This window comes from Rutilus rutilus (assembly GCF_951802725.1).
Source record: "Rutilus rutilus genome assembly, chromosome: 16".
In the NCBI taxonomy this organism is placed as follows: Eukaryota; Metazoa; Chordata; class Actinopteri; order Cypriniformes; family Leuciscidae; genus Rutilus; species Rutilus rutilus.
The window spans coordinates 6,443,645-6,462,287 of record NC_140224.1 but is presented as its reverse complement, the minus strand read 5'-3'; the positions used below and the strand labels follow the sequence as shown (position 1 = coordinate 6,462,287).

Sequence of the window (18,643 nt, the reverse complement as noted above, 5' to 3'; positions counted from 1 at the left end):
TCACAGTGAATTAAAGTGCCTCTATAATGTTATTTGAAGGGCTCCTAATTTTGTTTTAAATGTCTCAAATGCATTCAAGGTCAAAAAGCACTTACATTTTCTCATAATCTTCATTGCAGCATCACCTCTTCTCTCACAGTGTCTGAAACGGTTCGATAAAGGATTCGGTCTTTCTAAACCCATCCTTTCCAAAAGCCTACTCTGCTCTAATTGGTCAGATAGCCCAGTCTGTTGTGATGGTCTACTGCTAACAGCGTGTGTTGAATATCAAACGTCCATTACCGTATCTGAATTTCAGCTCCAGAGGCTTCCTCAGCGCTTGATACACTGTGATACGAACAGCAACGATGGCGTTGGTTTTGGCGTATCAATTCCAGCGAGAGTCCTCGTTCTTTGGAAGGGCATGCAAAGTGGATTTGCTTTCACAGCGCAGAAAACAGTGTCCTCTCAACCAAACTCTTCCAGTCTCAGCTACAACTAAAGTGTTTGAGGGAGGGACAAAGTAGATGTTTGTCGCGGGCAGCCAATGAAGGCCATAGGTGGGTATTATGCTAATTTGTTACAAAACCTATGTGGATTCATGCAGGAGGTAAGACTGGAATTACTTTCAGGCAGTTCCGAATCGGCTCTTTCTTTTGGGAGACAATACCTTCATTTTTCACGCACTTTGATCTGTGAAATTTTGCAAACGTTTTACATTCACAAACATCTATACTATACGTACATATTATTGTTCATTGTTATGTAGACTAATGTAGTTAACTAATGTTAACAAATAAAACCGTATTATATCATGTTACCAAAAACTCTATTAATTGTCAAATTATTAGAGATTTCCAGAAGTAACAATAACTGGTGAACAATGATGGCATTGTGGCTAAAACTAAGGTTACCATTGTACATTTTTGTAAGGAATAAGCTTTAATTTGGAAACAGTGATCTACGGGACTGCTAAAATCCAACAGGGCGCAACAGTGACCACATACTGTTTTTAGCCGCCTCAGTTCTGTGTTTTTCCCATCCATTTTCATAATGATAAAAAAAAAAAAAAAATCTTCAATGAAGAGTTAAGCCATTCATCAAACCAACCAGCTCTAACCACCCTAAATGCAAATTCTGTCATTATTTGCTCAGCAGTGCTTTGTAAAAGAAAAAAGAAGTTTATGAAGTTTAACTAATATTAAAGATGAATAAATCCTTTAACTAATGTATTGCTCATTGTTAGTAAATACATTAACTAATGTTAACAAATGAGACCTTACTGTAAAGTGTTACCAAAATATCTAATCAGTTGAGCCAAACTGAATATAAATATAAAAAGGTAAGATCAACTATTTAATCATACGAACAGGCTAGTGTTTTTACAGTAAAAAATATAGCACATAAGGCACATAAAGCACATAGCACATATATTTTCCTATAAGAATCTACTAACAAAACAACGACTAATAATCAAAATGATCTCAGCATGAGCAGAAAAACAAGTTACTAGGCTAAATAGTCATTTTAAATTGTCATAATTACAAATGCCATCTCAAATAATTTTGTAAATTAGAACATTGTTAAATGTTAAATAATTAAATAATCTTAACATGCTGAAATTATAATTCTAAAGGTAGACAAAAATAAACTAACTTTACTAAAATAAATAAAGGCGCCAAGTCATTAATCTGTCACAACATGGTTTAGTTGAATGCTTAACTTCACTGTTATTACAGTGGCAGGAGTGGCCACCTCACAACACACATTCTTTGTTTGATACAGCCCAGGCATGCTCCACAAAAAAAAACCCAAGAGGTTTTACAAGTTATTTTAAATAACACATATGTTCTGTTCTAAAAAAAAAATCCAATCACACAAATCACGTCAGCCGGAGGGTTATGATCAGGGCACATGACCCTAATCAGACTCAAAGTCTTCTTCCACTAACATCTCAAGAGGAGTGGAGAGAGAGAAGAGCAAAAGCGAGAGCAAGACACGGGGTCTAGTTCAGAATTTCCATGTCGTTTTCACACTGTGAAGCAGCCACTCTAGACTGTGACCACTCCTTATGTTCATTAGGAAACGTGTGGTTACAATCAAGCACTCTGTCACAGTAATGCATATCATCATCCCGGTGAAGAGCTACTTTACATCTTGCAAGTCGTCTCCACAACGAACAGTGGACAAGAATTAAAGGAGGATCACTGGATCTATCTGATACTGCTTCCTCTATCGCTTTTATATTTTATCTCCTAATTTTAACTTCAGCAAATCAGCACAGTGCTAAATCAACATAGCTTGGCATCAAGGTTAAAACTAGAAACTTTTGTGACTGGAAGATTACAACAAAAAAGCGGTTTTCCTATCCGACCAGCCTCCCACTGCCATCAGCTTACATTCCGGAGAAGGGAAAACACAGCTGCCTACATTCAAAAGGATAAGAAAGAAAATGCCTCTTCTAGAATCTACTTGCTGCACAAACTGCCACAGACTTTTACAAAGGATTGCAGTTCTTGAAACAAAGTTACTTACGGTACTACCAAACCAGACGGAACACAAAACAGAGCTTCGTCATGGATGCATGCCGTCAGAGTCCCATGAATCTACAGTAGTGCTCCTCGACAGGCCATACTGAGTGTAGAGAAACAAGCCAATCAACACACTAATCGATGGCACAAACAGAGAGCGAGACCCAAAGGCACTCGAGACATCAGTTTGTCATGGAGCATCACATATTGCCGCAGTAGCATCCTCAACCCCAGATATGGCTATGACAAGGATTGCAAACACTGGTTTCCTACCACCACCTATACATCTTGAGAACAGATTTGAAGTATTAATAAAGGTAGGATGAGGAATCCCCAAACAAGATGAATGTGATCGGACACAGACCGAATCAGCCAGTAGCTAACACTGATGCTAACTGGCGCTCAAGGCCGAGTAGACAGTGGGACTCAGCTCAGAGCGCAGCCGAGCACAGGACTCTGATAGTGGGTGACTCCATAACCAGAAACATTAGCAGCATACAGTGCGGACTGATGGGGCAGTGAACCTGAGGTTACCCTGTGAGTCAAGTCCTAGAGCTCCTCCTGTCAGATTTATTATCAAACTTGTATATACATTTGATTTATTTTTTTTATAAAATTGTTTTTTGCACATAAAAACAGGTAATTTATGAATGTCTCCAGTCATTCTGTTCTTGCAATAATGTGAAACAAAAAATATTCATTAATACAGATTTTTGTTGTAAGTTAAACAGCACCATGGCAAATGCCACATATCCTTGGTTCACCCTCAAGCTGTGATGCCTCATTGTTTGGTTCAGTAGTCTGTGTCCAAATCAGTTCGTCTTTCAGCATGTAAAAAGGCTTGGATATCTGGAGCCAGTTGAAGACTAACAAGTGTATGGCTATATTCCAACCCATTCTCACTCCAAATGTGTGAAAAACTGAAGCATGGTTAAGCACCATTAGCATTACTTTTTAAGATGCTAAAGTTACCCCTATATCGACTAAGAAACTATGAATCGACTTTAAATTGCTTGCCTTATGCATCGGCTCAAGACTCATTTAAAGGTGCCCTAGAATTTGAAATTGAATTTATTATAGTTAAATAACAAGAGTTCAATACATGGACATGACATACAATGAGTCTCAAACACCATTGTTTTCTCCTCCTTATTTAAATCTCGTTTTTGAAAAACACCCCTGAAAAATAGGCGAATCTCCACATAACACCGACTGTGACGCAACAGTCGGGATCATTAATATGTACGCCTCCAAAAATTTGCATATGCCAGCCCATGTTCAAGGCCAGGCGGAACTGCGCAGCCGAATCATCGTCCGAATCATTTTTCTTCGAGAGACATCATGGCTTGCAAACGAGCGAAGCATGGCAGTTGCTCAGTGTTTGGATGTACAAATGAACACAAAGGCATTTTTTTTGTTCCTTCATCCGAGCCTCTGAAGAACCAGTGGGTTATGTGAATGTCTGATGTGTAATTGTTCAAGTTCAGACAGATAATCTTTCTCTCAAAGTCGTTCAATACTGTTTATGCATCAGTAAATCAAGCCAGTGACTAAACGATCAACTTCACGTCGTTTCTCTTAGTAGGATGAAAATAATCTTACTTAAACTCTGTGATTAATATACAGATAGCGATCAAAGAACAATCCCTTTCCAGTCGCCCAAGCTGTCAATCACACAGTGCGAGTTTATCTGGACACTTGCCAAAACTCGTTATGAAATCAATGACGCTGTTACACTGCACAACGAAGCTCTTACTGTACGTACATCATGTTTGCATTCGTGAAATCATTAGTGCGAGTGCAGAAACTGCGTTGCAATGATAAGATCTTCATTCATGTGATCAACAGGCTTACACTGAAGTCTCACAGCAGCCAATCACAGCAGTGGGCGTTTACACTGAAGTCTCACAGCAGACACGCCCCTTCAAACAGAGAGTTCAAATCAGAGGCTAAAATCAGGCTAGGAAAAATGCCTTTTATTTCTAAATTATAACAAATTTTGATCTAAAAAACATACTAACATTATAAGGGCACCCCAGGAAACATTCTAAAATAATAAAATAATCCATGCAAGGGCACCTTTAATTCTTTGCATGCATAGAACATATACTTTCAATCAAAGCTGATGTAAAGCTTCTTTAGGCAGACATTTTCAAATGTTTTTTTTTATTTGAGTGTTATGGCAGATGAAGACGGGGATCACTTTTGGGTCTGTTCCTCACACAAAGCAATAGTTTGGCCCCAGAAGGCTTGGAATGTTTGTAATTTTGTAATAAGTCCTGGCTGTAGTTGTATCTGCCAATTGTGTTTTATATTATCAAATGGTTAGGTTTAGGGTAAGGGGTTGTGGGATTACAATTTTAAGAATCTGTTTGATGTTTTAAAGATCTGTTGATTCTACATCCTGACATAACATCACATGAAAAACTCAGGTGAACTACAATGTCATTGGGCATTCAAGGTGAACACAATGGCATCAGTTTACTGATTAGATTAAATATATTTCCAGTCAGGGGTTCTGCCAATCTCTGATCTTAACACACCGAGAGAACTACAGCCTACTGTCAACTAGCATGCACGTTTTGCGCCTGTGTGAGAATGAGACAACTGTCTATTTCTGCAGATATATTCGTGTATATTTGTCATTCAAAAAGGGAAACTGTTGCTGCAGGCTGGAGATACACAAACCGTAAACAAAGCAGCGCGTGCTTACCGTTTTGAATACCAATCCTGCTAAATACTTTCTTTATTCCACTCCGTTCATGATGATATTGAAATAGCTCGCTGTTTTGCTATTATTCTCGTGCACTCTTTCACTAAGCTGAACAGCCAATCAGACTGTAATTTTAGTTTTCCCTTCTAAGGCCATGTGTAAGGTCAAAACCTTTAAGGACTGCCCACTGAATGCCTATAAAATACAATGCACAGCTCCCTTAGTCGGACTTGATGATTGCAGCGACCAACAGTCTCCTGGTCGTCGCTTCCTACAGGGTCTGGTTAGGTGCTCAAAAATGTCTAAATAGTATAATAAAATGATACCCCAACATATATGTCATAATGATAAAATTATAACCCAATATTTGATTTCATAATGATAAAATTCCCATGCCTTTCTCGTCTGTGTATTGACCTGGAATTACATTCCTGGTCCGGGTATACTTAATTTTCCGCATTCTGCTCAGTCTCATGCACAGTTGTGTTCGCACAGCTTTCAAAGTTTGCTCAACCACAGATGAGCGCGGATGGGTGAGTTCGATGCCTTGGGAATGAGAATAGATTTTGCATTCAGCAGAATATGGCTATCATTCTTCTGTTAGAGTACTAAATGTAATTCTGTTCTCACAAAGTTCAGTTATAAACGAGAGTGACAACTGCATTCAACAACCAAACCACCTAGACTGTCGCCACCTTTAATACTCAATGTGGTAACAGATTTTATTCACAACTATCACATAGAATGCATTTCTTTGGCAACAATACTACAAGTGTGAAAGCCTTTAAAGGCTGGTTTAGAGGAGATGAATTGCACAGTAGGGTTGAGGACTATTACATACTTCCACTTTGTCTTCCAGATGACAGCCCTCTGATGTCAGACACACTGATAGCTGTGACACACGCTGTTCAGACATCCCAACACTGACAAGCACCAAGGTGGGCACTCTGGGAATTCAAGGTCACAAGATGTTACAAGATTCACAAGTCAGAAGAATGTAGTATTTTGTGCCCACATTCTTATTTGTGCTACTTTCTGATTAATTTTGGAATGTCCTCACCACTTGCCAGTTGGCTGGCAGTTTTATTAGGAACTGCATCATAATACAGTTTAAATCCTTTACATTTAAATTACAGTATGTGTAGCAATTTCCCTCAGGACACTGCAGCTGAACGAACACCCAGGTTCATACAAAGGGAAACATAGACCAGTACTCCAGGTTGGTAAGGAGCAGCAATGAGAGACATCATTTTGAACGGAACGAACAGACAACTGTCGATTGAGAAGAGAAGAGAGTTCAACGTCAGTTCCCCCTGTCATCCAACACAGTTTTTTCCTCCGTCCGGTTAAAATTAAGCAGTGAATCCGCTGAAATCCTTTGGCATTTGGTGGGTGGTTCGCCATCTTGCTTCAGGCAGTGATGAGCTCAGTCCATGTCATCGCCATATCCACGAAGAAACCTCAAAAAAGATAACCCAAAATCCCTCGTAAAACAAAAGATTGTTCAAGTTCAAACAAAACCAATGTCTTTATAGACATTCTGTCTAGTTTTAAATCACAGTTTCGGTTATTTTCTCTTAGAATCCTCTCTTCACACTCTGCTGACAACATCCCATTGCTTAATGTTCCCTTTCACCTGATCGGTCGGCACTGAACTCCACCTGACATGTGTAGGATGCGAAGAGACTTTCCAGAAAGTCAGCATATTAGAATGCTTTTTCTCAGCTCATTTCAGGTTTTGGGTCTATTACAACGGTGCAACAAATAGTGGTGCTACAAACATTTTTCTTTTTTGAAAGGAAAAAGAACTAGCTTGTTAAAACTTGGCAATGGTGATGCCTATTAGTTCGACTTTAAAAGGTGCGTGTCATCCTTGTTTGGGGCATTAGAGACGTGACTGGCAGAGAGCAAACTGTTATTATAATAGCAGTACGACATTTAATCATAGCCAGAGATTCAGACAATTCTACAGCTTGTGATCATTATAAGCAATGGGCAGTCTTGAACAATCATCTTTTGAAAAAGCTTTTACTTTTAAATGAGGAAGTAAATCATCGCAAAACACTGTACCATCATCACCGCTGAGTAAATAATGACTATTGGAACTATAAATGGCCATTTCCTCCAAAAGGCTTGCTTAAACATCCTTGAACTCTGAACACATACTTCCAGCAAAAAAAAAGCTGGAAATAATGAAGTCACATTCAGTGCCATACCAACCATGAGCAAAGGGACACTGCCAAAAACCAAAGGGTGAAACGACCTCCCCTGGGGATTTCACCACTAAAATTCAATGCGCAAGGGTTTCTATGGCAACAAGCGACTCTCTGCACTTAATGCAACAATGAACTGGAGAGACAGATAATGTGTTGCTCTCTAAATTTTATCTGCTAATGCCCTTAATGAGTCCAGATGCCAAAAAGAGCAAGCTTTGTGGCTGGCTGTCTTTGAATAGGACTTTTTTCCCATACATACAGAGTTAATGAGGCTTCAGATCGCAGGTCTACAGCAAAGTATACACACTGCCTTACTCTGTTTGTGTGTGTATTTCTCTCTTTCCCTTCCCTCAAGATCATACAGATGTGGTACAACTCCTGTGCTACGATATTAGTAGCCTGACCTACATTAATTTTTCACTCTATCAAGTGGATGGAATTTACACATGTGATTGAGGAATGTTAAATGTGTATATGGCCATACATACACGAAGTTGCAGCAGATTTGTCAGCTGCACATCCATGATGTAAATCTCCTGTTCCACCACATCCCAAAGGTGCTCTATTGACTTGAGATCTGGTGACAGGCCATTTGAGTATAGTGAACTCGATGTCATGTTCAAGAAACCAGTCTGAGAAGATTTGAGCTCAGGTAGGCTGAGGCATTTTTAACGATAGTTAATTGGTACTAAGGGGCCCAAAGTGTACCTAGAAAATATCACACAACATTACACCACCAGCACCAGCCAAAACCATTGATACAAGGCAGGATGGATCCATGCTTTCATGTTGTTTATACCAAATTCTGACCCTACCATTTGAATGTCACAACAGAAATAGAGACTCATCAGACCAGGCATTTTTCCATTTCCAATTTCACCCCATTTTGGTGAGCCTGTGTGAATTGTAGCCTCAGTTTCCTGGCACCGGTGGTCTTCTGTTGTGCGTTCAGAGATGCTCTTCTGCAGACCTCAGATGTAACAATTTGAGTTACTGTTGCCTTTCTATCCGCTCGAACCAGTCTGGCCATTCTCCTCTGACCTCTGGTATTAACAAGGCATTTTTTTCCCACAGAACCGTCACTCACTGGATATTTTCTCTTTTTCGGACCATTCTCTGTGAACCCTAGAGATGGATGTGTGTGAAAATCCCAGTAGATCGTCAGTTTCTGAAATATTCCAACAATCACGCCACGTTCAAAGTCACTTAAATTACATTTCTTCCCCATTCTGATGCTCAGTTTGAACTTCAGCAGATCGTCTTCTTCTTCTTCTTCTTCTTCTTCTGTTTATTTGGCGGTTGGCAAACAACGAATGGTGTGCATTACCGCCACCTTCTGAAAAGGAGTGTGGATCTGGACTACTTACTCTCTATAAAAAAAAATAAAAAAAATTTATATTCTCCTTAGTAGACCCGTTTCTCTTAAGAAAAGGAACAGATAGCTGTAGCATGTTTCTTCAGACTGTCTCTGTAATAACCCTCTAATCCTTAAGGGTATATGTTCAGCTTCAAGACACCTAAGTAACTTCTGCCTCTCATACTAGTACTTACTACAGGATTCTATCACATGCTCTATAGTTTCTTGAGTATTGCAATCACTACACGTGCCATCAGCATGTTTTTTCATTAAAAACAAGGTGCTGTTCAAACCTGTATGGCCTAGCCTCATCCTAGAGATCACATCTTCTTCCTGAGTATTCCTATGTACGTTTCTGCACCCTCCCACATTCTTTTGAATATTGTAAAAGTGTCTACCAGTTGGTTCACTGTCCCACAACTTCTGCCACTTTCCTCTCAGTTTATCCTTAACAATACTCTTAATTTCAGCCTTACTGTATTTAATTTCCATATCAATACTAGATCGCTCTGTAGCTTTCTTAGCATACTGATCTGCCAACTCATTCCCTGTAACTCCAATGTGAGCTGGTACCCACAAAAATGTGACACTGATTCCTGACTTCTGCAGATTGTTTATTAATTGAGCTATGTCTAATACAATATCCTGCCTTGTCTGAGACTGTAGGTTCTTAATACTACACAATGCTGAAGTTGAATCTGAGACTATAACTATATTTCTTGGACTAAGCCTATTACTCTCGCTCCATACGAGAGCCAGAAAAATAGCAGTCAGTTCAGCAGATCGTCTTGCCCATGTCTACATGCCTAAATGCATTGAGTTGCTGCCATGTGATTGGCTGATGAGATATTTGACCTAACAAGCAGTTGAACAGCTGTACCTAAGTGGCCAGTGAGTGTATATAGATATAGATATAGATATAGATATAGATATAGATATAGATATAGATATAGATAGCATCTGCCAAATGCATAAATGTAAAAAATATTTGATGCAATACAAAGGATAAAAAAAAAATCCCTTTGTGCTCAACAAAATGAAGTCATAGAAGTTTGGAAGTAAACTAAATGATGACAGTATTTATATTTTGGAGTGAACCAACTTTCTTTTTAAACATACTGAATGGATCTCTGTATCTCAGCAGACACAGTGATGAGGTATAGCAAATATCAGATTAATGTCAGACTAATGTTCCCTGTTGTATTGATGTTGTGTGTTTACTGAAACACCACCAACAGAGTTGGCACACTGTAAAAAAATTCTAACCTCCCTAACTCAAAATTTTCTAGTGACTGATAACATCTAAATTTTTCAATTGGCCCAAGTGAAATTCTGTAAATTATAAAATTAAATTTACAGAATTTCACTTGGGCCAATTGAAAAATTTAGATGTTATCAGTCACTAGAAAATTTTGAGTTAGGGAGGTTAGAAATGTTTTACAGTGCATAGTAAATGTAGAAGAATAAAAAACAAAAAACTAATTGGCATTTACAACATCTTCATGACTCACATCCAAATGATAGCTTCCTCATATAATCTTTTTATAATGGAAATGTTATCATCATCTGTGAATAGATTAAGCTCCTTAAGTCACTAACACATCATTACATTCTCCTTCTTGTGTGATGCATGTGATTCTCATATAGCAGTGACTCACAGCACACCTCTCTAAGAACCTTGCTCCTTGTAGTTTATGACTAGACACTCTGTAGAGATCAGTAAGCTCGGAGATCACCAGGGAATGTCTCAGCACTGCTAAATCATTTTTGCTTGGTCTCACCTTGATATATACATGTGTCATTATTTTTCCCCTATCTCCTTCTCCCCTGATCTTTCTCCTTGCTTTTCTCTGCATTTAGGATGTGCTGGTATATATATACATACATACATACATACATACACATATACATACATACATATATATATATATATACACATACATACATATATATATATATATATATATATTTATTTATTTCTGTCATGACAACTCTTCGGAGATTGGTATGGATATGGCAATGTTAATGTATTTGGTCTTGGCGGAATAGATCTACTACGCTGCTGCTGTAGAGCAAGTACAGAGACTTGCTACTGACAAACCATTCACAGAGATTGCTGAGAGCATGTAAGATGTAATGCATGTAATGCTGCTTCTGCACATGTAACATACATGAATTAACCCCCGTAGCAGATCCATACAGGTGGAGCTGGGGAAGATGTAGGGTTTCTGAAAGCATGCTGCATACTGCATACCAGCAACACCCAGGTATTTGTTTGAACGTTGAGCCGCAGCTCATTGGACGCTGATGCAACAACAACCAATCAGCTGTGCCATGTAGACGGAAATTCTTTTGAAAACATTCAAGATATTCCAATTCAACATCATGTGGCAAAATAAATTCTATTCCATACTCATGAATTGAAAGAGAGCCAATTCTTAAATTAGTTTTGCCCATTCCTGGTTCCCATCATATATCTTGCAAAACTTCAAAAGAAAGGGTAAAATCTCAGCAATACAATCAGTAAAAAAAACAAAAATAAAACGCTGAAACAGAACCAGCAGCAAAATATATTTAATCAGATCTTGTAAAGCAACAGCTGCTTCACAGAAAACATTGAAAGAGAGAGAGAGAGAGAGAGAGAGAGAGAGAGAGGGGGGGGGGGGGGCAAACAGAATGAGAGATGGGGATAACTTGTTTTTGCATTTGCCTCAGAGGCGAAAAGCTAAAAAATAAGATGCTGAAGATTGTACTTCAACATGACAACATAATGGCTTTGTGGTTGTGTTTCTCATCCTGGTGACTCTCTTCAAATCTGAGGAAATGGCCTAGCATTCGCACTTAAGAGATGCAGATGAGACACTGAGATTCTGACTCACCTCTTTCCGTTGCTGGTATATATCTCACTATTTCATGCTACCAGTTTCTACCAGTGTCAATAACAAGGATGCAAACACACGAAAGATCAGTGATTTAGTAACAATTGAAGTACTATCACGCAGCAAAATAAACAATATGCAATTTTCTAATAAAACACATTGTTGCATTTGGTTTAACAGGGGAAGAACCGGAGCCATTATCCATTGTACATTTTGATAATTAAATTAAGTCAGGCTTGCAAATTATTTCGCCAGGCTGACATGCATACAAATCAGCTTGTCATATTGTTTTAGAAATACAAGACCTTGTCAAACTCGAATAGAGCAGAACAATATTTGAATTGTTTATTATCACAAGACTCTCTACTGGTTTTGCTAGTAAGCATGCCTTAAAGCTTTGCATTAAAATATTTAAAGGGACAGAAAAAAAGTATGTAAGGAATTTAAGCTACTTCATATATGTAGATATAGTGTACAGTATGTGTGTGTGTGTGTGTGTGTGTGTGTGTCTGTGTGTGTGGTTTCCATGGTTACTCCCTCCTGAGAGTAGCTGTTCTAGCTAAGTTAAGGATGACAACACAGTGTATGTGTTTCCATGGTTACTCACTCCAGATTGTGGTTCGTCTTTGCACGGTTATAAAGAGAAAGGGTCTTTCCATGTGCACATTCATGTATCTGCATGTGTGTCTGCATATTTGCAAATGCAATCTCATGTGCTTATATTTACCAGATGTTTTGCACAAAAAGTACAATACATTTCCATGAATTAACTTTTGAACTGTAAATGTGCAGGTGCATTGTTATCCTCACTCACTCTGTACCGTAGCAGTCCTGGTGCAGTTGTAGAGGATGGCGAGCTCTCCGAACACTTTCCCCGGTCCCATGGTGCAGAGTTTCATCCCCTCCTTGGTCACCTCCACCTTGCCATCTGAAAGCAATCAGAAGGTATATCCTTAAGTCCATTGATGCTCTGTTCATGAAAGTAAGCATGACAGTCTGGAAATGCATCCGTGCCAGTCGCCTGGATTGGAGCGAGCCTGGCCTAATACATTCCAATAACAGTCTCATTTCATTAGGCCAGCAGACATGAAGAGAAAGTTTCGAGGAGAGTGGGGGAGGTGAAATGACTGGTAAAGGAACGAGCTCTCTAATGTAATGGGCACTGAGAGAAATAGGCCAGTGAAAAGAGGAAAAAAATAAAGGAGTGGAGGATTAGCAAAATATTATGCCTAAACTATTAGATGAGATGCAGTGAAACCATACTGAGAGGGCCTGGGACTGTTATTTCAGGATTACACACGCAACTCCTCTGCGTTAACTCATGGGAAATTCAACAACAGGCTTGGCTGAAGAGCTCATCTGTCACCTCATGCAGTTTTCAAATTATACCAAAGCTTCCGAGGGCCCTACTTAGAATAAAGTAGGTCTGAGAAAACACTTCAGGCTAAATGCTGGCAACAGTAAGGTTGTGACACTTCTATATTAGGGCTAAGAGAAATACACATACTTTATTTTTCTCATGTGAAAAGTATAGTATAGGTATGATTAAATTGGTTTCAGGCCCTAGTTGAAGGTCTCTGTCTTTTGTATGTGGGACTTTTATGTTTGGGGCAGAAACATCCTGTAGTTGGCAAAATGGACTTTTATTTTGACAGGAGTGCACCTTAGAGGAGGAAGGCCTTCTTTACTAGAAAAGGCCAAGCCAGGTTTTGGCAAGGCAGCATGCATGTTAGGCGATCCTGTTTGAATCAAACAGATTGGTGTTTTTTAGCCTTCTCTTTTGAAGTCGTTTATGGATTAATTACCCATCGAGGTTCAAGAGAAGACTTGGGGTTTTTGGTATTTTGGTTTCATCACGTTTGGAGGATTATGACCATTTTTTCTGGACATTTTGATTCATTTTTTGGGCTCAAGGACTAAGGATTCACGCATAAGGACAATACTTCTCACTCATGGACTATTTGATCAAGGACTCTCGGATAAGTGTTTTTTTTTTCTGATTTGACCATTGAGTTATCAATATACTTTGTTGGTTAACCTGCTTATGCCTATCTTTGTCTGATTTCAAGTATTGATACAGTTTTTTCTCTTATTCATTGCCTTGTGAGTGCCCTGAACTTTTAAGTTGGTGGTTCAATCCCCGGTTTCACCTGACCAAGTGTCGAGGTGTTCATGAGCAAGACACCTAAACCCAGCTGCTCCCGACGAGCTGGATGTGTATGAATGAGTGAATGAATGGGTGAATTTGAGGCAATATGTAAAGCGCTTTGGTGGCCATGTGTCTATTGAAAGCGCTGTATAAATGCAGTCCATTTACCATACTTAAGTGACTACTGGTTTACTTAAGTTGCAAGCCAAGTTTGTTACTAGGTAGCAAGTAAAAGCAAAGCTGTTTATGCCGATATTTACAATCGGATGTTATGCACATAAAAGTCATGTTGGTTGTGATAAAGGTTTTGTATAACACAGTGTTGCGGTTGGAATATTGGCATTAGAGATACACCAGTCAGCTGGCTATAAATCAGAACCGGATGTTTTTTGCTCCAAACATGATTGGTTCTCTATTCCAGACTTGCACACAGACTGCATTGCAATCATTTCCCAAAATGTAATTTGTGCGGAAATCTCTAAACAGAGAAAAGAGAACAGAAACACACCAGCAGAGCAAAGGCACCAGTGTTGGGGGTAACTTGAGTTTTGTAATCAGATTACATTTTCAAGTAACTAGTAAAGTAATGCATTTCTTTTCAAATTGACAACAATATATCTGAGTTACTTTTTCAAATAAGTAAGGCAAGTTACTTTGTTTTCCCATTTATTGACTGACAGCTCTCTTGTCCCCATGTTGAGACAAATTGAAGTGCAGAGGCGTTGTGTGTAAACATGATGGTTATTGTAGTTCTAGACTAATGTGAGCGTGCATTTACTCATCTTACTTGCACAAAAAAATATATATATTCCTCAAAATGAATAAAATCAGTGAAATTCAGAATCAGAATATTATGCAAACCTCCAATAACTAAATAAGTTAAATAAAACATAAATTTGTATGCATTTAATCTCACTTTATTGACCAATGTACTTGCTTCTGACCTTCAATGATTCAGTTAAAATTAAGCAAAAATGACTAGACAAAAAAAATCTATTTATTGGTAAAGTAAGTGTTAAACTTTTTTTTCCTGCATCCTATTCTTCCATTATCCAGAATGGCAGAACAGCTGAAAGGTTAGTTTGAGCTGCACCCTCTACTGTACAAGCGTGAATTTGCATTTCTTTCAGCCTGAGGCTTATTATTTAATTTTTGGTGTTAAAGGGTCTTTACATTTGCCCAAAAATATTGTTTGTCATAAAAAAAAAACAAGCCCAGCCCAGGTGAAAAAAAAGTAACGCAAAGGTACAGTAACACATGACTTTTTCTAAAAAAGTAACTAAGTAACGCAATTAGTTACTTTTTAAGGGAGTGACACAATATTGTAATGCATTACTTTTCAAAGTAACTTTCCCCAACACTGAAAGGCACCAGGCACAGCAAACTCGCAGTCGAAATATAGGAAGAAAAATTGGGGGTGGGGGTTTATATGAATGTACCATATAGTTCCGAATTCAAGACTTTGTTATTTCTTTGGAAATACATCTGAAAACATGGGGTCGTCTTATATTCGGCTTCTAAACTTTTACATGTCAATAATACACCCGCACCAATAGGTAGTGCCAAATACGTGTAAATTGAGTGTTTCCCCCAGAACTGATAAACACAGCGGAGTCAAACTACTCTCATTAAGCAGCAAAGAAAGACGCTGTGTCAGAGTGTAATGTTAGAAGATGACGAGCCCAAAAAGACAGTCTTAAAAATGCTAAAAGTCAATGAAAAGCTTACCGCGTTTCTAAAAGCGGCCGCTTTGAAGAAACTGACAGGCAAGTGTGTCAGTAGGCCACATAGTCCTCATCCAGCTGAAGGCACTGGAAATCACCAAAGAGCTGAATTTACCCACCAGTGAGGCACATCATTTCTCATTTCGGTACTGATGCACTTGTTTGTCAATATCCTCGAAGCGGCCGTTTTGAAGCAGTGTAATGGTTTAGCACTTGCCCTCCGACTTCAGGGAGAAACTGATGTCTTTTCAGCGTTATGTGATCGGCCAAAGGAAAAAACATTCATATCCCCTGGATCATACCATTCATATCCCCTGGTAATGCGGATCAAACACCTGTGTTTTTTGACATGCCAGCATCTGTACATGCTTGTCACTGTACATAAAAAAAAAAATAGTGAAATGAGAACTTCAGGTTATTTGTATGGTAGCTATGCATTAAAGTGTTTATTTTTGCAAGTGATTGTTGTTGGTACATTTTACCAGTATTTATTTACCATACTTTAAATGCAAAAATTTAAAATGTAAATATAAAAAAATATGCTAAATTTTCAAATAAAGTATTTTCTTTTAAAGACAAGATTTGGTCTTCAAAAAGGGGGTCGTCTTATATTTACTATTTGGAATAATTTTTGGAATAAATTTATGGTGTTTTTGTGAGTCTCTTAAAAATCAAAATATATTTATTAAAAATAAATATTATGGAAAAATAGTATGAAATATTATTACAATTTAAAAGAACAGTTTTCCATTTGAATATATTTTAAAATGTAATTTGTCAATGCGAAGCTGAATTTTCAGTAGCATTACTTCAGTTTATTGTTTTACTTCATTACTTTGTTTAATGTTTTGCTGAAAAAAATAAAATAAAAATAATAATAATAATAATAATAATAATAAATAAATATATATATATATATATATATATATATATATATATATATATATATATATATATATATATATATATATATATATATATATATATATATATATATATATATATATATATTTTTTTTTTTTTTTTTTTGTGGGAACCGTGATACTCTACAATACACTATTCAAAATCTGGAGCAAGTAAGATAAAAAAATATATATATACTTTTATTCAGCAAGGACACATTAAATTGATCCAAAGTGATAGGCATAGTAAAGACATTTATAATGTTACAAAAAAAAAAAAAAAAAAATTTGGCAGGTCCATTCATCAAAGAATCCCGAAGAATTTGGACATTTGACACTGAAGACTGGACTAATGGCTGAAGAAAAGCAGCTTTGCATCACATGAATAAATCACATTTTAAAATATATTCAAACAGAATACAGTTATTCTAAATTGTAATAATATTTCACAATAATAGTGTTTTTCCTGCATGCTTGATCAAATAAATGCAGCCTTGGTGAGCATAAGAGACTAGTTGTGAGTCATTGTCAAATTTGAATCAGCTGAAAACAAACAGTAAGGGTCCTCTCCACAGGGGGAAAAAAATGCTTATCTTCTTCATCATACTTCTTGATAGGCTAGTCTGCAGCTCTGATGCTATCAGCAAAGCTAATCCAAACAGGCTACAAATACACTGGCCCAGAATCAGTTTGCTGTGGCTCTATTCTCCTGCCACCTGGGGTCTGTCTAATGACGGATCTGAATCACCACTGGCCATCCCGAGCTCTAACAGCACGAAACAAACACATCCACTTTTAGCCCACCATGCACACCAGCCAACTCACTCAATGTGTGCATACAATGCTAAACTTATTTTAAATGTACAATTTAGACACTGAACATCTGGAAGACATAAGTTCTATCAGTCGATTCTCACATCCTAGACTTTGACTATCAGGTTTGAGTTAGAGGCTGCAGGACTGAGTCAAGCCAAGTTGTGGGCTTTGGTCTGTAAGTCTTAGTAAATATTATAAATAAAGGAATCATGTGGATTTCCTGAACACGGTTGTGGCTAGAAATACAGATCATGAAGTAATTTTATAAAAATGCAACAACCTACAATGGATAAAATCAGGTCACGCACTCATAAAAAAGTGATTACCAAATACTTCACAATCTGACCCAGATTCACTGGCTCAGCTGATTGAGAAATAGTCAAGTCAAAGCTACTGGTTGGCAATAGGCATTGGCAAGCTAAAATTACATTGTTTACTTTATGGTATGCCACTTGGCTAACTACGCAACCATAACTTTGAGTTTAAAATGTAAAAAAAAAAAAAAAAAAAAAAATCCAGGTATGATTCAGGAGTTAAAGATATTTCACATAAATATCACACAAATGAGATGCGTGTCGGCCTTGTTCTTCATCATACATGTACACATACACATCTGGGATAATATGACAAATTCTAAATCAGTTCATTGTCAAGGACGGATGATGATGATGAGACGTAGAGGATCTCAAAATGCAGCGTGAACTTTATTAAACAAACGTGTATAGTCCCACATAACGATAATCCAAATCAAAGGAAAGGCAACGTAACAGCATGTATTAACACAAACGACACCAGACAATGAGGAACTGAAACAGAGGCCATTAAATACACATGAACTAATGAACTAATGAGGGACAGGTGTGAGAAATCAATCAAACATGACTAAGCCTGCAACATAACCTTTGCGCGTCTCAATCAGCTCCCTAATTCAGTAGTCAGGGCACTGATCCATTTTAAAGGCTGTCAATTGCATAATCATTCCAGGGCACCCTAAAAAGTCCCACAATGCACCGTGAAAATCAGGGAGCACTGATACTCACTATGCTCCCTTTGAAGCATGAAACTTAAATCACGTGAGTCAACTCGCTACATGTAACAACACACGATAGATGTTTTTAAAAATACAACCATTATTTCATTATATTTCAGCATAAACATACATCGCTAGACAGGTCATGAACCTAATCTAGCTAACATTTATAATTTATTTACGGCTGAAATGTTACTGCTGAAATTACTTTTTTTAATGGATGTCAATGGAGGGGCTTCACTACGCTGAATAAACCGCATTTGTGAGGAAATAGCTTATCATTTAATGAATCGACATCCCATCGGCTAATCTTCAAAATGTTTGCTCTTAAACATTCATTTTGGATT

General features: G+C 37.8%; 1 protein-coding gene across 2 annotated transcripts in view; it reads right to left on the bottom strand.

The window, feature by feature from the left end:
• prkg1 (protein kinase cGMP-dependent 1) overlaps positions 1–18,643 on the bottom strand; it is a gene marked incomplete at its 5' end in the record, with an annotated part of 174,781 nt that overhangs the window by 107,529 nt on the left and 48,609 nt on the right. For both annotated transcript variants that reach the window (XM_084433534.1, XM_084433532.1), the window contains one exon: positions 12,490–12,603. In XM_084433534.1, the coding sequence (XP_084289660.1) occupies positions 12,490–12,603 (114 nt within the window). The remainder of the gene's footprint in view (positions 1–12,489; positions 12,604–18,643) is intronic.